At 40.1% G+C, this 23,272-nt stretch overlaps 1 protein-coding gene across 3 annotated transcripts; it reads left to right on the top strand.

Annotated features, from left to right (window-relative positions):
- Positions 1-22,877, top strand: DMC1 (DNA meiotic recombinase 1). Of its 3 annotated transcripts, none has more exons than XM_076328716.1 (17): positions 1-227; positions 5,416-5,596; positions 6,610-6,714; positions 9,386-9,493; positions 11,231-11,318; positions 11,945-11,989; positions 14,870-15,016; positions 15,320-15,402; positions 16,015-16,067; positions 16,977-17,018; positions 18,234-18,306; positions 18,952-19,043; positions 19,600-19,673; positions 19,770-19,884; positions 20,722-20,782; positions 21,328-21,444; positions 22,158-22,877. In XM_076328716.1, exons 5-17 carry the CDS (start codon positions 11,262-11,264, stop codon positions 22,225-22,227), a joined length of 1,029 nt encoding a protein of 342 aa, XP_076184831.1. In that variant the 5' UTR covers positions 1-227; positions 5,416-5,596; positions 6,610-6,714; positions 9,386-9,493; positions 11,231-11,261; the 3' UTR covers positions 22,228-22,877. The 3 variants fall into 3 exon arrangements, with proteins under 3 accessions (XP_076184831.1, XP_076184830.1, XP_076184832.1); XM_076328715.1 differs by lacking the exon at positions 1-227 and adding an exon at positions 2,966-3,054; XM_076328717.1 differs by lacking the exons at positions 1-227; positions 21,328-21,444 and adding an exon at positions 2,966-3,054.
- The last annotated feature ends 395 nt before the right edge of the window (positions 22,878-23,272 follow it).

The following is a 23,272-nucleotide window of genomic DNA, read 5'->3' on the forward strand; positions in this document are numbered from 1 at the left end:
AGCACTAGCGGCTGCTGTATTTTGCCCTAGGAACAGCTATGTTTCACTTGTGGATGGACTAGACTTTTTAAAGAGAATACGTGAGAATTAAGGCATTAATCCTACCAGCATGGTAAATTACTCGAAGTTTTTCTGCCTTTCATTCTTCTTGAAGGAACTGAGACATGGACAAGCTTCTGGCAAGTACCAACCTCATCAAACAAGCAAAGTCTTCCAAGTCCAAACAGGTAAAACATAAAACGGTGACTTTTCCAGGTATAGAATGGGGAAGAAAAGGTAAAATATTATTTATTTTACTAAGACTTTGCAGGCTTGTTGTTCTGAAGGCCTTTGCTATGCTATAATATGTGCTCCCCATACGAGAAGCAGGAGAATGTGTGTACATATATGTGTATATGTTTGTCAATCCTAGACAGCTGGAACCCATCAAAGCTGCTTGTGTGTGTATCCTCTTGTGTATGCCTAATTAGTGCAAATACTTCCTTAGGTATTGGATTCACTGACATGTGCTAGGCGAGGAGAATCTGGACTGCTAATATTTAATATTTCAGACCTCCAGACCCAAGATGCAAAGCTTGAAAAGGATAAGAAGGAAAGTGTTTGGAAGCAGTCTCAACATATGCTTAAAACTAGAAGGCTGAAAATAAGTACCTCATCCTGAAGAGGTGATGCAGTGTTTGGAGAGGGATGGAAGATGATGTGATAGATTGAGCGAATTTTTCTCTCTCCTGCTGACACAGCTGATCTTGTTGGCATCCACATATGCCCTGCAATACAGAAAAGATTCTGAAGGGCAGTTGCTCCTGTAAAGGGAGTGTGGAAGTGGGATTGCTTTGCCTTCTTAGTTTTGCTTTTTTTGTCAGTTTTTCTCCACAGATTCTGTCCCTAAGCCAGTAAGGTCCCTTCCCCTGTTAAAACCTTTAGCCTTCCTGAGAAGAATGGGTGAGAGGACTTTACTCCTTTCTCCGGAAGCAGGTCCTCTAAAAGAGTTGAAACAACTTCCGTTGTGTTGAATTATTGACAAGTACCGCTTCCAAACCTTAGTGCTTTGTATATATTTTTAGTCTCATGATGCTGACAGTTCTGAAGTCTGTAGCATTGTGTGCTTCTCAACAGGCTTCCTTTAACAGTTGCTCTTTAGGAACTGTAATATAGTGTTGCTGACAAACTATATGCTGCATACTTACTCTAGTCGTGTCTGGAATTTCCTTCCCTGCCTTTTTTTTTTCCTTCCTATCAAATATACTTGAATTCTTCCTGAAGCAACACCCAGAACAGTCCCCCACCCCGATAGTTCAGACTCCTGAGCTGATTCGCAGATGCTTTTACTTTAGAGAGAGTTCCTTCAAGGCCACTCAGTCATTCCTTACAAATGCCTGGGATGAAAAGATGGTTGTTATTCTCATCAGCTCCTTATCTCCAATTTGCTTTTGCTGCATTAGCACTGTGATAGCCAACGGTGGGGAACAGTGGCTGGTCAGTCAGGAACACCTCATGGCTGCAGTTCAATACTGAATACTATTTTGAAATCAAAGACTTGAGTGTCATGTGATTTCCTACTTGTCTCATGCTCGTTGCCCTAAGAACAGAGGTCATGTGTGAAATTTGGTTTCAGAAACTCTGACCTATTCCTCAGTCTTGGATTGCCTGGCCATTAAAGCAGGAAGTGCTGCCTTAATAATCCAGTGGGAAAATGACAGTGGGGACAGACAAAACAGGAAGAAAGACTGCAGTAGGAAGTACTTGGGTATATTGAACCAAGTGGGAGTTGTGGGAGTTGTGTACCTGCACTGAGTTTCAGAGACACCTATATGTCATTTATCACCAATTCAGCAAAAACATGAGGAAGAGAGATTAAAAGCTTTCTTCAGATTTGGATAGAGGAAATGTTTAACAAGTAGACACACTTCCAGTAAGGCTGGTAAAGAAACCACGATAATCCAAGGAAAGGGGAACAAGGGATAAAACAAGAATAATCAGGCTAATGAATCTCTGAAGTTTAAAGGCGGAAGATTGAAGAAAATTATTAGCTGGACCGTTATTGAAAATTAAGCCTCTGTGTGTAGCAAAATCAAGGAAACACAGTATTTTAAAGCTAATTACAACTCCTGAGAGCTCTAAATATTATTCTAAGCTAAAAATAACTGTGTGATGATGCAGTCGATGCCTATCCAAGTTTTAGGGTTTGAAAAACAAACTGCTTATGATCTCTTCTGGCCACTAGCCTGGCAAACATATGGAATACAAATGGAGCAAGATTGGGGTTTTTTCTGTGGTTTACATACAAACTCACTTGCAGAAGCAGCAGGCAAAGCCAAGAGTAGAAAACTGGCCAAAAGAAGAGCATGTTCAGTTCTGCAGCATGGCTGGTTTAAAAGAAAAGCTGCTACCAACCGAGAGGCTGAGCTAGAAAGCTCATCAGGTATGTGGAAACACTGTGAAAATTATTAGTTTTTCAAGTAGAGGCTCTTCAAAGTTTGGGTTTTTTTCTAAATGAAGAAATGTCTCGAATACCAGTGCTGAACCTCTTCCAAGTGTGAATTTAAAAATGTTTTTCTTGTAAAATGCCATTCTTTCTTTGATGTGACCAGTGAATTCCGCTGTGACCTGGAAATTAAAATTTTTCTATTAGCTGCACTTTAAATACATTCTTCTCTCTGAAGCATGCCAATGAAAATGCTGTCCTGAGTACAAAACAGAGCAGTGTACTCAAAGTCATTATTCAACCTACTTGACAACAGAAGCACTCAGCTTCTGTGAGCTGGAATGTATTAGAGGGGGGAAAAAAATCCATGAATTATGCTCTTTTTAGCTGTAACACTGAAAACTCTGCTCTCCTATGTTCTGTGGATAAAGCTGCTTTGCTTTGTGTCTTTTTCAGATTAATTTTCAATGCTGGTGTGTGAATAAGTCAGAGAAGCATTGACTCTTTGGGCCATAACAGTTAAGACAATATTTGCAGTACTTCCAGCTCGTTTGTGTTAGGAGTCAGAATTTCTTTGCTGTGAAGAATACACACACAGTCCTGTGTTCTGCAGCATGGCAGATGCATCCGTGAGCAGTTTTCTTGTTTTAACTCCCTGCCTGATGAGTTATGGCGGTTAAATCAAGTTTTCTGCCTCATCTTCCTCCTAAAGCAGTAATCCCTGTTGCTTCTCTCTCTTTTCCTGTTTCATGCACCAATGTCTACAGCTGCCGCCAGGCAAATTCTACCTCCTATATTCGCATTCGGTCCCAGAGAAGTCCCTCTGTCTACAGCAACGGCGAGTCTTCACCAAATGGCAAAACTGATCCAACACCTTGCTGAGGCAGTCTTTCCCTGTCTCTCTTCCCCACCCCCCAGCTGCCTGATCCCATCTTTCCTTTTTTACTGTTCAGATGAGCACCGGGGTGAATACAAATAGGAGACATGCAAAGCCATTTAGATAAGGGAGAGCATAATGCCCCGCGGGCTCAAGCCAAAGCTCTGGCTAACTCTGAGAGCTGCAACAGGAGACGTTAGTTAGGGGGAGCGTGCGAGCCTGGCCATGATCTGCAGTCTGCTCCCGCCGAGCCCTAGTGCCCGACTGGCTGTATTATGTACTTCATTCCCTTGGGTGATGGCCTCCCATTTCATCTGCGAGCAGAGGAATATTTTGTTAATTCTTCTGGTTTACCTAGTGAAATGAAGATAATTCACCCATGGACTTTAACCGGGCCTGTGACTGAGCTTTAATTCAAATGCAAGCTTGTCAGTGGCATTGTCACCGACTTTAAAGACTGATAACAGCTTCATAGCAAATAAATTTTACTATTGCTTTCTTCATCCTACTTTTATCTGACCTTGGAGGTCAATTCAAATGAACAAAGATATATGTAACTGCAATTACTACTCCCACTTAGCTACATATGTGGCCAGCCTTATTTCATAATTAGTCTGTTATTCCTGTTTATCATGAAGTTGATTAAGCTAAAGTAGAACAAGGTACACTTATTCCAGAACAAAAATCTATGTATGTGGAGTTAGTCAAGAGCAGTTATTTTGGAATTCGCAAAAGCCATTTAGAAAGCTCTCCCCGTTTAAAAAAGACCTGTATCTCCCAAAGTATACATGTAACATGTTAGTTACTATTTTTTTGTTCTCTTTGTTACCCCTAAAACTGGTTTCATCCAGCTCCAGGTCAGCATTTCTTTGACTGATAACTGGTGAGTTGTTTATAGCCATCAGGTCTCCAGTGCCAAGCCTGTGCCTTGCCTGTCATCTTCGCATGCCTGTACTCCTCTGCACATCTTGTGTCCCCACTTCTCAAGGCCTCTGCTAGTGCACCAGGCCTGTATTTCTCTACACTGCATCCTTGTGCTAGTCGTAAATGTCTCATTCTACGTAGAATAACTGTTTGTTACTGCTATTCATATGAAGTGATGGCTGTACCACACACGGATAAACAGAAGTAAAACAAATGAGCCATAGACCTGGTCAATTATGGAAACTGCTGTCACAGCTAACCAGGTAAAACAAAGGTACAGAAGGGTTGAGAGAAGTTCAAACAAAGCAAGCCTGACAAGCCTCAGTCCTGAGGCCTTGCAAATTCAGTGCAAGGTTATGGCAAATTACTGAGAATGGCAATAGGGTATTATAGGGCTACATGGTTACAATTTTTTAGCCCCAAAAGCTGTCAGCAGGTAAGAGCAAAGCTGTACACACTACCAGATAATCCATCGGGTTTGAGCAATTTTTTTAGAACTGGATATGCTGGCATTTTTTCTCTTTTGGGGTAGAAAACACAAGAATGCAAGAATTAGAGTCCCAGTTATCCGACCTTTTAAAACTATAAGTTAGCTCAAAGTATATTGCATATGTTTACAAACAAAATTGTATTACATAGTGAATGGTAGAGAACAAGTAATGGCAAGGATAGTCAAGGCCTGAAATTCTCTGGTTCTTTCTCAAAAAAAAACTCTGATAAAAGAAAATCCACAGCCTCCCCAGGCAAACAAAACATCTGCCAAGTTTAGCTGATTCTGCTTTGAGCTATATAATCTCTTGATGTCCCTTTCAGTCCTGTTGTTCTCTATTACTAGTTTGCTTTTCTTACGTTAAGTAAAAAACTCCTTGTGCATTCTCAAAAGGAAATGCTTTTCTTACTTCCTTTGTCTTTTTGATAGACTCTGCATGTGATATACTGATGCGTGTCTCCAGGAAGCCTCTATATTTTTTTTATTATATATAAAGAATTACTTATTTCACAATCACCTATTAAAATGATCACAAAAAAAATGAAGCTTATGGTGCTTGGACTGCTATCACTTACGGTATTTGCATAGTTGACATACTTACAGATTATTTCTTTTTCATTTAGAAAAATACCCATGCCTGAATTCTCTAGTCTGTGTTTTGATATTAATAAGTTATCTTTGGCATCTTTTCTTCTCCAGTAACATCCAACCTGTTGTGGTCCTGACTTGACCAGGCACCTCTTTAGTATCAATGGGCACAGCCCTCTAATTCATCATTTCCTCCAGAGCTGCAATGCTGAACCGTGGTCTGGACAGGACATCTTGATACGCAGAAGGGAGCTCTCTAATCCTATACCATATCCTTAATGACTAACTCAAGGTAAATGAGAGGTTGCAAAATCTGTGTCTTTTTAATGCAGGATCACTCCCAACAGTGTAATATTGAGTATTTTGTCAAGGCTTTGCCTAAGGATCTCAAGACTGGGGCCGAGACATCACTCAAGTCTCACAGTACCATCTCTATTTCTTCCAGTAATTCCATTTTAACAATGGAGCCCTCTTGTTACTCCAGTCTGAACGAAGACGCTTGGCTGGTCTGGTATTTTGCCAGGCCTATCCTGAGACCCATTGTATGCGTACAGCTTTTGCAGTTCATCTTAGTTCTGACCAAAGAGAAGGAAAACATAGGCAAGGTTGTTTCCTTTATGTAAAACTTAGAGTCTACCCCAACATATGCAGACAGAGTTTCAGGCATATTCACAAGATGGACACGGCATTCAGAGAAGTGTACCAGAGACACTGCAGATAAATGAGGGATTTGGACTAGAAGGGGCAGAAAGATAAGCAAGAATTCCTTAAGTACAAACAAATTGTGTGGATCTGTCCTACTGTGTTCTAATAACCTGAATTCGGTTCTGCTACTCTTTTCTTTTGCTAGAGGTATAACCCATTAGCTAACAGTGGTTTTCAGAAGAGCTTTCAGGTGCGGAGAAAAGAGGAGCGAGCTGTGATGTCTGCAGTTAGTATAAATTCCATGGGGCACATTAAAGCAGCATGGCTTTTCTCTGAGACTGACTGAGGTGGAATCTGTTTGCCTGGCACTTCCTTGCAGAAAGGTTTTTGTCAGATTTTCTTTTGGAAGCAGTGATCATTAATTCTGCTGTGAGTAGCTACAGTGAGACGACAATGCAAAGCTATCATGATTTGTGGATTTGGGGATGTAATAGCTACATTAACTTCCACAGTGGTGCTGAACTCTCACTCTGTTTATTCCTTTGCTCTAGGAGACAGAGGAAAGTTTTTACCTCGTTAATACTTGGATTGTCTTTGAAATATTCAGTATTCTTTCTCTCTCTTCCTCTCTCCCCCCAACATGTATTTTCAACTTTACAGGGAAAAACCCCAAACAATTGCTGCTGGAGAAGGGAGAGCTGAAGAATATGAAGAAATTGCTGCATCTTTGCCCAGAAGCATTCTGCAATTCTGGGAAGATTTCAGGTGTGTCACAGTTTTAGTCTGGGACCAACTGTAAGTGAAATGCATTCCTATGGAAATCAGAAGGCACAGTTCTTCCAAAACATTTGACATAAATGTACACTCATATCCCAGGCTGAATCTTCATGGGTTATATTCTGGAAGGCCAAATTATCAGATTATTCTGTCCTGGTTTAGAACAGGCAAACTGCCAACTTGAAAGTTCAGAGAAGGCATTGGCTTTTATGTTTGACTCTAGTCCATTTGATCCACATAAACCTGAATCAAAACCAACCAACCAAAAAAACCCCATGTGACTTCCCTGCTGCAACCACGGATTAAAATGGTTTGTGAGGATGAAAAAATCAGCTGGATACTTAGTATTTTTATGGCAGTGGTTTGACTTGGCTCTTGTCCGAATTGGTGTAAGATCTCAAGTGAGAAGAAACGCACATTACAGTGGTGTGTCTTACTGCCAGTGCCTGACCTGCAGCTGGAGGTGCACTGGTCAGCAGCAGAGCCTGTAAGAGGGAAGGAGCGGACTCTAGGGTGCCTCGACTCACGTGGCTGGTGTGTAATGTGATGGGGTATGTGGGGTTATTGCACAAAGCCAGCTGGAAGCTGAATGAGCAGTTAATGATCACACAACATTTTGAAGATGTAGAATGTAATTTATTGCCCAAAGTAGCACTTTGGGGTGGGAAATGATCTTCAGATTCTGTGTATTCATTGAGACCTCTGAGAACAATTTTACGAACTAGAAGGATGATGGAGGGAAGGTTGTTTACAGAGGCGTTAGCTGCTGCAGAGCTGTTCAGCAGCACCAGAAGGATCGATCACTCTCTGCATGTGCATTCTGTTCTGGAATAAAAGCATACTTTGTGAAGGAATTCGTCTTTAAAGGACTGTCTGCCTAAGTGCTCTTCTGGAATCGCTCTTGCGGAATAATATAGTTTTCAAAAGCAGTGCCAGCCAGTTCCTCTGTATAGACAAAGCCTTGGGCACCCAGAGTTAAGACTTTAGGTACTTGCATAAATTGCTTAATGTCTCGAATGGGGACGCTGTGAGCAATCCTGCAGTGTACTGATGATGGTTAGGTGGTTAGGGGCTGTGGGTTTTGTTGGTCGGTTTTCTGACTTGGCTAGCACTGACAGCCGTGTGCACTCTTAACCTCCCACCGGTGGAGCATGGGGAAGTTTTCAACAAGCACTCTGGAACAGGCTGAGATGCTGCTCCTATCCCTTCTGCCATTTGAAACCTCCCACCCACCAGGGCAGCGGCCCCGAGGGGCAGCCAGCAACTCCTCCTGCTCACAGGAGTACACCCACGTCTCCTTTACATGCAGTCCTGTACCGACTGTGCTACCAGAGGCGAGCTAAAATGGGTGATCGCTTTCCAAATACCGTCTCCAAGAAGACTGCAGACTTGTGTAAGTGTTCATATCCTAAAAAGCACCTTTTCCATAGTTTTAAAATGGCAGATTAAGTCATGCGTGTGACTCAGCCTCATTTTCTTGTCCTGTGACTTCAGGCAAGTCACTTCTCTTCCAGCTTTTGGAAACAGATGCTCTCTGACAGGTTTTGGTCATCCAATCCAAAAATGCCGTGTGCCTTGTTTAGGAAGACGTGCATGTAGCACCCCAATAAAATAAAGCTGAGCTGTGTTGAAGTGAATGCCCTCCAAACCAACGCCACTCCATGTTTTTAATTAAGTCTGTCTTTGCCAGCTATAAAATAAGTGTAATCAAATATTCCTTAGAGATGGCAAATATAGCAGTTGATAAATTTTAGAAGATAAGTAATTGAAGACAGTAACTCAACTGTATTTCAGCGCGGGAAGGTAAGGAAAGGGGCAGTCCCCATTCCTGTCAGGAGCCTGCGCGCCTCCCTCACGGCGGTCTGGCGGCGGCGGGGACTCCAGCGCGAGCGGGCAGGCACCTAACGGCCGCCTCGTTTTGGCGGGAGGGCAGCTCCCACCCCCCGCCCCCGCTGCGGCGGGAAAAGCGCCGGGTCTGTTCCCTCAGGCGGAGGAAGGCGGGCGGGCAGGTACTGCAAGCTGGGTTGGTTTAGGGGGTTCAGATCCCTACGCGCTGGGGTGCTGTAACCACTCGCAGCCCCGCGCTCCCGAAGGTGCCCGGGGATGTGCTATGTTTTAATAATTTTTGTAATTTTGACGAGGAATTTTGGTGCTCCACGGGGGAGGGAAATTCTACTGTGCCTCACCCTTTGGGAACAGAAATTTACATCCCCGGAAAAGGCAGCTGGCAGGGAAAAGCCAAATAAATCCGTGTGTTGGTATATGATTAATCATTTATTTTTCTCCGAGTTCATAGATGTGAAATTTCACCAGGGTGCCCCTCGGGGCAGGTGAGGTTGCCTCCTGCCCCTAGCATAGGGGCCCAAACTCCGCTCCAGTCAAGTCAGCTGCGATGTTTCTGTCAGTTCAAACCCAGCTCATTAAACCCAACACTATGTGCTGGGGCCGGGTCCCTGTCACACCGACAGTCTGTATCTGTTGAAAGGAGTGCAGCGCACAGGTCTTGCTCATGTATCCTAATGAATAGCTCCCAGGGCGGTAACAGCAGGGTTCGGGGCACCTGAGGTGCCACAAAAGTGTTTCCGCACAAAGATCCTCATTTCTTCATGGATTTGCTGTGTTGTCTCAGACTTACACTCTTTTATCTGGTTCATTGCAGGCAGCGGTGGCTGAAATCCTCCGAGTCTTCGGTGAGCCAACGCAGCAGCAACAAGAGGACTCTCCACTAAACAGGAGGATTTTGTTCATCCCTAAAGCTTTTAGTAGGGTGTGGTATAATTTCTCCATTTTCCCTCATAGCCTGCAGGAAGGCACAGGTCTGGGTCTGCCTCGTTTTTCCGCTGTGAGATGCCAATTGCCTAAGGATGGGGAGTAGGAGAACGATCCCATGACCTGTTCAGCTGTGCTTGGAGTGCAGGATTATGTGCGTTTCAGGAGGATATTTTTAAGGGAGAAGGGGATTGTAATGCCTTTTGCATTACTTGTTTTTCTTCCTTCAGTTTTTGAAGCTAAGGGGTTTTTAAAATCTCTTCAAGTATTTTTTAATTAATGATTTACTCTAATTATTTTTCTGATTGATATAAAGCATGATGTGAAGGCATGATTTCTCATTCCATAATTGTCAGGGTTCTGAAATAGAAATGAAATATATCCTGACACTATCAGAAACAACTGATTTTATAGGAATATTTCCATTAAATACTAACAGAAGTTACTCCATTGTATTTTCACTCCAAAACCAAATAAGATCATTCTAAAATTATAATATTTTCTTTCTCACTTCTCCCATCCTCTGTATACACAAGATTCTTGCAAGCAAATTAGGCAGACCTTAAGTATCCATTTAGAAGCTGAAAAAAACTATTTGCAGATATTTAGTCTAAATTATCCCGTCCTTTGTTAGACATCGCCCATCTTGTAGTTTCATAATAAACCCGTCTTACCTTTCATGGATTTTATTAACAAGGATGAGCAAGCAAACATGTATACACATCTGGATGAGGTAGTTTACAAAGCTTTTGATCAGCCATAGCTAGAACAGTGAAGGCAAGCTCACAATTGAGACAGAAGCAACCTATCCATTTACAAAATCACAAAACTGATACAGCAGCTTGTAAGATCATATTTCTAAGGAACTACTTTGTATCAATTTTTCTTTCATTCATAAAATTTAAAGAGATAATATTTTGCTTTTTATTTGACCATACTATCGGTAAGTGCCTATTCTGGCTTTAGACCTTGCTTATAGGAAGACAGATAAAGAGGGCAGTGAAGCTGTAGTGGAGTACAGACATGGGAAGTTAACCATGAAAACCCGTGAAATAAGTTCTCTGTGTATATTTTTGCATAAAAAAAGCCTCAGATTTTTATTACCCTTTTTTTATTCTCTTCATGCAAACATACTTCTTACAGGCACTACTTGCACATCTTCAGCATTTATTAGGTATTCTGAACTCCAGCAAGAACTTGAAAACAAATACAGCTTTATAGTCTACTCTCAAGATACATGACTAAGGAGTTGTAGCCTTCTCAACAGCACTGTTTTGTGGGCTTTCTGTCACATAAAGATGGGGAAGCTGAGATGTTGCATAGCCTTTCCACTACCCATTCTGTCTGCAACTCTGCTGACTTTTGTTGTAAAAATACACTGCCTTTAACTTTCTTACCAGAATAAATTCCACTAATGAGAAATCATTGAAAATGTTCCCACCTCCAAACTCACACTCTGACCCAAGATTCTCACAAGGGAATGAGATCTCTTTTCCTAATACCTGTTAAACCCTTTCTAGCCAAACTGGTTCATCTGAGAGTAATGCAGCAGATTTTCTCCTTTTGGTCTGGTAGGTCAGATAACGAAGAGTTGGAAGGAGAATCCGAGTTTAAATCCATATGTGATGGCATTCTGAGAAGGTTCTGTAGTTCAAGGACTTCTTAAAAGTCCTTTTACAGTCATTTACTCATTTATTGCCACCCCAATACTATCTTTGTTTGCATTTCCCAGTAGTGATCAATACTTTATTGCCTGTTCTTTCACAATGAAAGCCATGGAGGATCAAGTAGTCCAAGAAGAACCAGGATACCAGGATGATGAGGTAAATTTATGGTTTATTGAAAAATATGTGCAGCAAATTTTGTTTGAAGGTATTTTGATAGTGTTATGAAATCCACGGAGAGACAGGAGGTCCCCAAAGACCATCAGGGAGTCCAATGCATTTAAAATTTTGTTCCAGTCTAATACCAAGAAGATCTCACTCTCCTAGTCCCTGTACAGCCTTGCTCTTCAAGTGCTCGTCATTAACCTTTCAAAAGCTATGCACAGTTTTTAATGGGATTATCATTGTTTCTTTATATTTTACACTTCTATATTAAATGCAAGGGGACTATCAGGTAATTTTATGCTTCCAAGGAATGGTCATCAGCCTGAAAAAGCTGAGGAACTGTGGCAGAAAAAATCAAGATGATGATGATCATAATGCAAATTTTATTAGCACAGCAGAGGATTGCTGGCCTGCAAAGATACACTTTATGAAGAAGGTGATAGGAAATGTGTAGGCCTTCTTGGCTCACTATGGCTTTGCTTATTTGGGTAGTCCAACAAGTTACGTGTTATTAGGGAAAATCATCTAAATGTTTACAAATTTGAAACAGACACATAATGAGATAGATGTAATTACAAGAAAAAGCAAAATCTATTTCTTTCTGCTGTTTTTTTTTTTAGGAATCCTTTTTTCAGGATATTGACCTGCTACAGAAGCATGGAATTGTAAGTATTAGCAATGACTTTATGACACAGAATTGCCCACATAAAGCTATTGTAAGGTCATTTCTCCAAAAGTGTATACACATTGATACAAGTAACTGAAATTCCTCCTTGCAATAAATTCTAAATCAGTTATGTGAAGACAAATTTTGCCTTTGGTGATAAGACAGGTTTTCAGAAAATCTCATTCCCATCAGATTCCTAAATAAAGTGACAAGTTATTGAAAGTATTTAGCACCCAGCACTCTTGAAAAACCAACTACTTGCTAATTTATTTGAAAACTGTGTGATAGATTACTTCCTGTTCCTGCCAATCTTTGTAATTACTCCTGCATTTTTGATGCCTGTGAAATTACACTGCGACAATTGTTCCTATACTATTTCCAGCATGCTGGTGAAGGGGTAGAGTGGGAGTGAAGAAATATTGGTAGCTAGAGAAATAAGTGGTTAGTTTTCTTCATCAGCATGAATTCCTATAATCGTTATCATCATCATCATTATTATCACATAAACATCACCTATTTATTTGAATTACTATTATTATATGTTTATCTAGGAGACTGGCTCATGGATCAGAACCCGATTATATTCAGTGTTATAGAAGCAGAATAAAAAGTTGGGTTTGCCTGAAGTAACGTAAGATTTAACTCTAATATAAATGACTACAGAAAGCTACAGATGGGGAGGACACAGACACAATGAGACAGCATTAGTCAGCACTATAGTTGCTGGGCTCAGCATGTCAGCAGCATAATTGTTGTCAACTTTTTTTATTGGCAATTCACTGACAGTTTTAAAGAGAGTTCTGAAGGAGGATCATGAGGTTGGGAGCTCTAACTATGGGACGACACAGGAAAAATACACAAATTCTTGTGTTAAAAATTTAACAAGTTGACCAAAGAGGCTGACCTCCTGAGCTGGAAGGGAGCTGTACTAGCCTGTCAATATTAAATGAGGAATAGTATGCAGAGAATGATACTAAAGTATGAAAGATCTTGAAAATAAAGAATAATGACTTAGGCTGGTCTTCTGGCTTAATACGGGTTTCCCACTCCTTTTTCTTATTCTTCCTTCCAAGTGGTTATTCCCACATCTTCCCCAGGGGAAGTTTTTGTTCTTGGCTGTGCCAGTTAAAATCTTGTGTGAACATATGATGGCCCTTACCTGTTAAATTCATTTGCTTAAAGAAATAGTTTTTGTGGGTTTAGAATTTTTTTCCTAGGAGTAGAGACAGAAATATTTACTAGATCTGACAGTGCGGCCGCAAAGGGAGTCAGATTAGCACAATCTAGGCTGTGGTTTGATGTTCAAAAGTGTTTGGTAGGAATTAAGGTGCTGTGACCCCACAGCCTTGGCTGAGCGTTCCTGCCCCTGGAGTATGCTATCCCTTCTTCTGGCACATCTGCTTTTGTAGTCACCCTGTGAACTGGATTTGTGAATCAATTAGTCCAAAAATTATCACAACAAAAAATGTGGTTTGGTTTTTTTATTTGTAAATTGTCAGTCTGCTCCCTTTTCCACCTCAGAGGCATACAACATAAGGTAGAGGATCAGGACAAGCAGCTGGTATAAGGGGGCAGGTGTGTCAGTACGTTAAGCCAGGAGTACTGCTGAATACTTCATAGTATTGAACTGTAGTCTAAGAAGGAGTATGTCCTAGGGCCTTGGTTGGTACATGAGCTGTTGGTGAAAGGTGTATCTGCGAGGGAGAGAACAAGAACTTCTATAACCAGGTCTACCACACAGAGACTTGTAATGCAGAACAGCCTTAAGGTTGATGTGACCAGAAAGACAGAGCCACTGAGGAAATGCAGAAGCAGGGTAATGCATTTAAAGTTTTGGTCTAGAAAAAAGACCTTTGCAGCAGTAGTCTGTTGTCTTAATAGAAAAACACAATAAAACGGTTCAATCCTTTTTATATTGCTGGTTATTATATTCTTTTGGGTGGACGAGTCATTTTCATTCGTGACCGATTTTACCTCATCCATCTCTATTAATGTAATAATCAAAAAACACATCACAGGATGAGAAGTAAGCTTCCCAATGAACATGACTAATTTCTAACATAGCCCCTCTCCATTCTTATGTCCTATGCACCCACACACTCTAGATAAATAGATGATACATCCAGTTCATAGTTTTTTTCAAGGAAAAAACTTGGCTGGAAATGGCAAATTGAAGTATTATCCCAAACCTTTCACATGGTATGTTTTCTTGTGAGTAATCTGTTGCTTGCCTTTAAGTTTCCAGTGATGTCAGAATCATAAAATGAGGTGAGAGGAGGCAAAATGTGTCAGCAGGGTGCTGACTGAAGTCATGCTGTACCCAATTTATGAAAACCTAGTAAGTTCATTCCAGCCCAAAGTGTTGGTCGGATCTGGAGGATCTGGACGTACTGTGAACATGCAGAAACAGCACAGCAGTTAGAGTCAGCTTCCAACGATCCTTGCAACTCAGCTCCCAATTATCCATGATCAGATTATCTGGTTTACAGATTATCTGTGCTAAGGGACCAAGGACAGATTGAGTGTTACAGGGTTTACTAGGTTGGGCTCCACACTGTTTGAAATAATCCGTACTGTTTCTTCATTACCAGCTTGGATCTAGAAAGACTGCCACCAAACAGGGACAAGTAAATACAACTGGACCCGAGACATCTTTCTCTCAAAAGCGCCAGGATATCTCTGCACCATGATCCCTCACACCAATATTACTCAAAGTTTTCTGTTGTTGGTGTCATAACAAAGAGTACTGTAAATCTATTTCTTTCTTGGTGAAAATACAAACACATATGAACATATAATAAAATGTGTTTCGAAGATTTACTTCGCCTTCTAGTTGTTAACTGTCACGAGTACTCACAGAAGGGAACTTTCTTCACAGAACGTAGCAGATATTAAAAAACTGAAGTCAGTTGGGATCTGCACAATCAAAGGAATCCAGATGACCACAAGACGGGCACTGTGCAATGTAAAAGGGCTTTCAGAGGCCAAAGTGGACAAGATTAAAGAAGCCGCAAACAAGCTTATTGTAAGTCAATCACTTTCGCAATGGTTTAAACTTTTGCTGGCCTCTCCAAAATGCTGTGCAACATTTCTCTTAACAGATTTTTTCACCACATCATCAAGATAATTTTGAAAATTATTCTGCTCGTTACTCTAAAGGAATAATACTTTATACTCTACAACAACCAGACAAATGCTGTGGTGCTTTTCATACCCAACCTGTGTAAATGAGGCTAGGGTGGAGAGAAGATATTTATGTGGGATGTTGCACTTTACCTTCAGGTTAGAGCTAGAATAAACCTCTCGTGTTCTCTTCGGTCTTCCCTAGGAACCAGGCTTCCTGACCGCCTTCGAGTACAGTGAAAAACGGAGGATGGTATTTCATATTACTACTGGCAGCCAGGAATTTGAGTAAGCTGATCTCTACTTAAATCCTTCCTTAGTCCAAGTTGTTCCAATAATCGTATTTATTGCCTTTAATGAGACACAAAAATACAAAGCAACAAATGTCCAGCTAGGACACGTAGGTTACCTTGCATTTGGAGCTAGTGCTGGCTCAAAGATGCCTGCGTTGGTAAGCAACAAAACCAACTCCTTTTCTGAGGGGAGACTGGACTTTGTACTCTCATTGTAAATAAACAGAGTTTGCATCCAGAAATCCTGAACGTATCATTGTTTTTTCACCTAGTCAAAACAACCTGCAGGTCTCAGGTCAAAATTATAAGTCTTCAAAACCTCCCTTGAGATATTTTTATGGAATGTTATCTTTTCAAAGGTATTTTCTCTTTTCTTTCTTTCCAGTAATAATTTCTACAGATCTTTCTCTTGCACACAGAAAGGAAGGTTGAGACAGAGTTAGTTCTTTATGAATCAGTGATCATTTAGTGCCCTGCACTTAATGCATCAAGTGAGGGGCTTTAGGGCAGAAATAACTTTTCTTAAAGTAGCAAAAATTTCTCTTTTCTACTTTTCTCTTGTGATTTTGTGGGTTTAACTATATCATAATCCTCTCCCTTTCTCCAGTAAACTTCTGGGTGGTGGGATCGAAAGCATGGCAATCACTGAGGCCTTTGGAGGTGAGAAAACCACATTAAATGAGCATTACTGAACAAAGAATTGCAACTGAGTTTAAATTTTAAATCAAGCTGGATTATTACTTCTATCAAACTTATCACATTGTAGTCATAAAGATGAGTACCTGCATGAGGGTAAGAAGAAAGAATTCTCTTCTTTTACAGTTCTCCCATTTTTCCTCTTCATTTGCTTGCAGGCTAAGTTTGAGCTGAGTAATCATTAGACTTGGGGCATGCTGATTCAGTACAACATAGCATTATTAATACTATTACTAACGTGTCATATAGGAAAGATTTCCCTGATGCAATCTGTGTTCCTTTCCAGTAACAAAACTGCCACAAAAGGTATTTCATTTATGCACACTTAGGATACACTGCATTTCATATAAGATTTTGAAATCACAATTAAGCTACTATTATAGTAAATTTGATCAGTTAGTGGTTTACACTTCAACAATAAGAGTTCATAAAACACAGTACTCTTCCCTTTAGAAAAGGTAAACTGCAGACTGACATGATTTGATATAATGAGATTAATAAACTCATAAGCTTCTCCTTGATCATTTTACTGAAAATGAAACTTGGCCAGGTCAGTGGAATTAACCATTTCCTCCCCCCCAATTAATGCTTTTCCACAGGTGCCACATGGTTTTAACTTCTACACAGAAAAGAATAAATGACCTTAGCAGTCAAGCATGATCAAATGAAAGCATTTCAGATTTTGCTTTTCATGTAACACATTTCTGCTGCACAGAATATGATTTATAAATTGGGGTTAAATGATTTAAAAAGGTAGAGATAGAGGTGAATTTTGTAAGTAAGAGTGTTTCTAACTGCAATAACTCCTGAACCTGGGAAACTCAGAAAAAGAAACCCTGACCTTTTTTTTTTTTCTTTTTCTTTATTTAACAGAGTTCCGGACAGGCAAAACCCAGCTATCTCACACCCTTTGTGGTAGGTGTACTACCTTAAAACAGACAGCTGTTTCTTCTCCATTCTTTACAACTATATCAGAATTCAACACATAGAGACAAGTCAGAATCTTTTATCTCTAGAAATACAGTGAAACAGACTTTGGCGACTCTTGCCTCCATTAATTGTCTTTGAGTAGAGAACTCATAAATGATTACTTTTTAATACTGCTCACATCAATGTAAGTTTTGCCATACGGAGAGAGAAGACAATAGACTGTCTTAGAGAAACCAGTGAAACACAGCATCTGGAAAAGCAGAGCACAAATACGGGTTACAGGCGGACAGGGGCATTGCTCAGAAAAGGGCAAAGGCAAGATTCTTTCTCAGCAACTCTTTTAATTTCCTGGTTTCAAGAGGTTTTGCTGAATATGACATTCTGAAAGGGCACTGAAAGGATACCACTGGCTGACAGTAACTGGATAAACAAAGACTTTGGCAGTCACCATATTTGGGCAGTGCCAAATACAGCAGGACCCTGATTTCCCAGAGATATCTCTCAACGTGTAAATAGTAGTAAATAATAACCAATGTAACTATTAATGCTGCTGGAATATAGTTACCAGACACTGGATAGGCAGACATTCCCTTAAATGAACTCCTGTATTATAAAGGGAATTATGGCACCTTCTGGAAAAATAAGGCCTCTTCCATTTAGTACAGTCTAATGGTCAGCAGATTCATACCCTTTTGCATGAATGATTGCAACTGAACGAATTGAGTATTTTAGCTTATTCACTCCAAAGAGACTAAACCCACAATCAGTAACTATTCACATATCAGTTAATACTCGTATCCAAAGAATTTTTGATCATATGAGTTAGAGCTGGGAAAAAACCCTACTAAATCAATACCATTAATTTGGGCAGAGGATTAAGAGGATGCTTTGTGAGTAAGAACTTATTAATAATATCCTTACCTATTTTCAATATAAAATATACAGATTTAGTGCTGGTACTGAGTAAAACACAATTTTGACACCATTAAATCTCATCTGATCTCCAGTCGAGAAGAGTGGCTTGGGTTTCATCTCAAGCTGGCAGTAAGACTTGAGATACTCATGATTTCCACATTGATTAAAACTGGTGGTTCTTTGTGATATGGATAAGCAGTCGTATTTTATTAAAATATAACAATAGAGGGAGTAAGAAAATATTTTTCCCGCTTTTTCATTTTGATCGTCTATGATTCACTGTAGTGACAGCTCAGCTTCCAGGACCAAATGGCTACACGGGTGGAAAGATTATCTTCATCGATACTGAAAACACTTTGTATCTTTTGGACTGTTGAAAGCTACAGGTACGATGAACTGGAAGGACAGTTCATTATGTTGTAAGCAAGTAGGAGGCTCCAGATGATAGCTTCATACATGTAAAATATTATGACTGACACAGAAAGCCTGGAGAGCACAGTGTGTAGTGGCCCACAAGGCAGTGACTTTTTTCTCTGTCATTTGATGTAATCCAAGCTGGAAAAATTAGAGTTGGGATACAGATTTTATTTTAACTGGCTTTTTTTGAGATTTAATATGCCTTCTTGATAATGATACAAGTGATAGAAGCTTTTCTCTTTACTTCAAGAGAAGTTCATCTAAGCACTAAACACTATTTTTAACACTTCGTATCTGTGGTAGACTGTGTATAAATAGGTTTTGCTCACAGCTAAATTCCTAGAGCACAGATATCCATATGTCAACCCCCCCCCCGCCTCAAATCCTAAACACAAAAGAATTATCATCGTGAGCCCTAAGCTATCTTTAGGGTATGTAGGGCAGTCTGAAGAGAAAAAGTCAGTCTTCTCTAGGATCAAAATAAATATTCTTCTTTGTTTTCCATAGTTCTATTTTGGAATGGAGTTTTATTATTTTCAGAGCATGGTTTGTACAAAGAGAAATCCTTAACTTTGACTAACGTCAGCCGACCAGACCGTCTTCGTGACATTGCTGATCGCTTCAGTGTCGACCACGATGCAGTACTTGACAACGTGCTGTATGCACGTGCATATACTAGTAAGACCATTATTGCAACTGGCATGATATGTATGTTTTTTCTCTAAGGCTCCCGTTTTAATAGTTCTCAGTTTATTAACTGAGATTGCCCACTGAGGATCATAAAGAATGTTTTGTTGCTAACAAAAGAAGTTATGAGCTTGCTTCCATTTTCTGTTTCTGGTGTTGTACTTGCTCAGCCTAAGTATTCTAGCTCAGCTGCACTACGTAAACAATAAAGTTTTGCAGTTTGCCGCAACATTAAGTGAACTCTGCCATGTATATGACGAGTGTCAGCGTAGCATCTTAGCAAGGAAAGCACCAATTAATGTAACCACGATTGCCTGAATGTAAGCTAATTCTATAAATGCTGTTGAGAAATTCTCTATGATCTTGTGAATGGAACTTTATAGGGACAGCTCCAACACGCTCTGTCACATGACATTGTGTTAAAACTTCAAGGAAGTGAAAATATAAACAGTGCAGATGTTTAAAGTGGAATTTTAAAATTCAGGCTTTTGTTCCTTCAGCGCTCTTTCTGGTCCTAATTTCACTTGGCAACTGTACTTCCCACCAGGTGAACATCAGATGGAATTGCTTGACTATGTAGCAGCCAAGTTCCATGAGGAAGCTGGTATCTTCAAGCTATTGGTACAAGACTAATTTTTTTGTATGCTTACTGCTTTCAGAATAAGTTTTCCTTTTTTCTTTCACTATATTTACTTATCTAGCATAATTACAATGCAGATCATTGACTCCATAATGGCACTTTTCCGTGTGGATTTCAGTGGTCGTGGAGAGTTGGCTGAACGACAACAGAAACTCGCTCAGATGCTGTCAAGGCTCCAAAAAATATCAGAAGGTAAGGGAAACATTGCAAAATTTGGAAAACATGGACTGGAGTTACTGAAGCAGTAGCTGTTGGTAGCACGACCACCTCGTAGTCCGAGTGTATTATCAACCAGGCATTGGCCCAGGAATCTTTCCTCACTTTACACCTCTGTCAGTTACCAAAAAGATCAAACTGATAATATATTATTTCAAGATGACAGATTAAGGAATCTTTAGAACTATTCAACATTCAGAGTTTTCCTAGAAATACTGTTAAGAGAAGTCCTAAATGAGAGAATAGGTTTTAGAACTGGACAAATATCCAGTAAGAGAAATTCTCTTCCCCAAATTTTGATGGACTAAATACACAAGAAACACTAAGAACAGAAAAAAGGATGAAGGCAGAGATAGATAAAAAAGCTGTGCCCATTGCCATGTTCCCAGTACTTTACAATACTCTGAGGGATGATGACAGGATGAATAGGGTTCTTCCTCATTGGAATGTCTCAGAAATGTTGATGAGGAATGAGTAAATGTTTTTTTCATGCAGTAAATTAAAAAAAGAAAAAAGGCAAACAGACAAAGAGGGTAGAGGGGGCTGAGGGCAGGGACCCAACAGAGAGGATGGGAACTGAGAAAGACTTGTTCAGTGGAATTCTGAAAAGTGCTCATTTTTGGCTGAAGTCACACAGGAGCAAATTGAGGCTGTCTCCTGATTAACTCCAGCCATCAGGCATAAAGAATATTTGCTTCTCTTTCATTTGAAATCTGAAGTGCTTCAGCAGCAGCCTTGCTTTTAGCATGGATGGGAGAATATTTTGGAATTCTAACTGCATACAGTCCACCTTTGCATTGTTTTCTATTGCAGAATATAATGTGGCCGTGTTTGTGACCAACCAGATGACTGCTGATCCAGGAGCAACTATGACGTAAGATACTTTTTCTCTCTCCTTTTTTTAAAATGTCTTCTCTTTTGTACTACATATGTAACGGAGATGAGAACTGAGATCGTATGGAGCAAGAGGCACTGAAATGAAGGCTCAGATTGGTCATTGGTCCCTCTGGTACGATCAATCGTTCATGGATGACACCTATAGGTTTCTCTCAGTTTTCGTAATGAGTTTTTTCATGTTTATCTGCTGCCTGGCACGATGGCTTCTTTCACTGTGACTTGAAGGAAGAGAACAAGCCATAGAAAGTATTGAAAAAGCACCCCATTTTGTTTTGGAGCAGCTTATATATGAAGTTTAAGGTGTGTATTTCTTGAGCCTCTTGAATTTAATGAGAGGAAAATTATGCCAGCATCGAGCATTTGAACATCCTCTCTCGAGGCAAGCGTGTTAACGTCCTTTTTTGATATATTTACCTATTTATTATTCATTACTGAGTTCAATATGCCTCATCTGACAGTTAATCACGGTATTAACCTATGGAATTTGCACAGTGAATCATCACAATTTTCTTGCTAATTTAGCTTTCAGGCGGACCCAAAAAAGCCCATTGGGGGCCACATCCTTGCTCATGCTTCGACTACCAGGATTAGTTTGAGGAAAGGGAGAGGGGAGCTGCGTATTGCAAAGATATATGACAGGTAAATCACTTTTCCTTCACAGGAAGGAAGCTGTGTTATGAGCAACCGTAAGGTGACAGAAGTTCATGGTACTGAAATTTAATAATTTGACAACTGATTCATGGTTTTAAACTAACTGCGTTTCTGGATGCTAAGTTGAGAGAAAATCTGAAAGGACAAACCAATTAACAGACTTAAAGTTGTCTTGCATATTGCATACATTAAATTATGTAATCTTCCATCATAAATCCTCCTAGATGCTCATCTCTTAAAGAAGACCATCAAATAGTTTGGCAAGAGTGGTGGTCCCTTGGCAGGAAAATTCTAGAGCTGTTAAATTACTAAGTTTTGCTGGCACAATTAGTATCACTTTACCTGGTAAGCTGTGGCAGATGCAAGTCACTAAAAATCGTACTAGTGGAACTGCACGGGGAGACCACTGTTTCTGGTCAGGGACTAAGAAATTGAAATGAGAGTTTGCACAGACAGAATCTTTCCCTTTCCTGCACCTTCTCCATTCCCCTCACTTGTGTTCGTCATCTTCCAAGAGGTGGATTTCACATTTTCTGATCTTGATAATATCGATCCCGTTCTACAGTTTGCATGTCAGTATGAAGATGTTGAAGTATTCCAGGCTGCTTACACCTACAACATTTCGGGGACTCTTTCACAACTGCATTTAACGTGGGGAAACCCACAAGTGCCTTGTTCTTTTCTTTTTTTTTCCCCTCCAGCCCTGAGATGCCTGAAAACGAAGCCACATTTGCAATAACTGCTGGAGGGATTGGGGATGCCAAAGAATAGGCAGAAAACCCATGTAAATGTACAGCTGAAAACCACCCGGGCAGTTGGGATGAAGATTTGTGCCTGGCTGCATTTTTACCTTTTGGGAACCATTTGAGATATTTTGGGTGAACATTGGGATGAACTCTACATGTACAGTTCAGCTTTATTGATCTTAGTAGAATTTGGTTCATTTAGGGTCTTCATTTTTCAATTGAACTTTCAGCAGACCAAGATTTAAGAAATAAGCTTGTGAATTGTTCAAAGAATCCTTTTCCTACATTTTGTGAAAATCAAAGCTGTCCTTTCACATGAGATTAATATACTCTTTTTTAGTTTCTTTCAAAGAGAGTGTCTATGTGGTAGAATTTTATAGTGCAAAATGGAACGGAATTGGAATAAACTCAGTTATAAAATTGACATAAATAGATGGAAAAGGCAGTGGCAGGAGGAACAGCCCAAGGACTTGATGGACTCTCATGTACCATAGATGAAGAAGTTACTTCAAAAATGTTTTTAGGCATTTTTATCTTGACTAGGTAATTTTTGTATTTTTATTTAGCGTTTTCTACTTTTTGGAGAGAATGTTTTCTTATTAAAAATAAAGATTACGAATTAGAACAGCACTCTGCTTATGTTTGGGTGCTTTGAATCAAACCCTGCTCTCAATAATCTCACTGATCTTTCATGAGAGGAATGAACTGGATGCAACCCAACATTTGAAAACCTTTTGTCTAGTTCTCTAAAGAAACACACTTTAATTGCCTTGTCAGTCTCCTAATATAAGTAAGAATATTAAAATTATTAAATATTATTATTAAAAAGCAGAAGAAAACAAAAACAGTGGCTAGATAGGGGAGAGAGGCTGACACCGGTACCTACGCCGAGGGAAAGGCACTTATGACTCGGCTGGAGAGAGCGTGCCCACAGGCCAGCCAGCACAGGCATAGCTCCAACCTCGCCAGAGATGCACGTCACGGCAGGCAAACGAAGGAGCCGGGAGTGAAGAGAGAAATGGGGGGTCAGGGGAGAAAATACCAATTCAGTTTGCATTACCTCCAGTGCT

Source organism: Aptenodytes patagonicus, chromosome 1 (genome assembly GCF_965638725.1).
Source record: "Aptenodytes patagonicus chromosome 1, bAptPat1.pri.cur, whole genome shotgun sequence".
Classification (NCBI taxonomy): Eukaryota; Metazoa; Chordata; class Aves; order Sphenisciformes; family Spheniscidae; genus Aptenodytes; species Aptenodytes patagonicus.

Bases quoted from the DNA above. Each gene is read 5' to 3' on its own strand.
- DMC1 (XM_076328716.1), top strand. From the start codon at position 11,262: ATGAAAGCCATGGAGGATCAAGTAGTCCAAGAAGAACCAGGATACCAG. The intron at 16,068-16,976 runs GTGAGAAAACCA...TTTATTTAACAG, and splicing joins AATCACTGAGGCCTTTGGAG to AGTTCCGGACAGGCAAAACC. The intron at 19,044-19,599 runs GTAAGACCATTA...ACTTCCCACCAG, and splicing joins GTATGCACGTGCATATACTA to GTGAACATCAGATGGAATTG.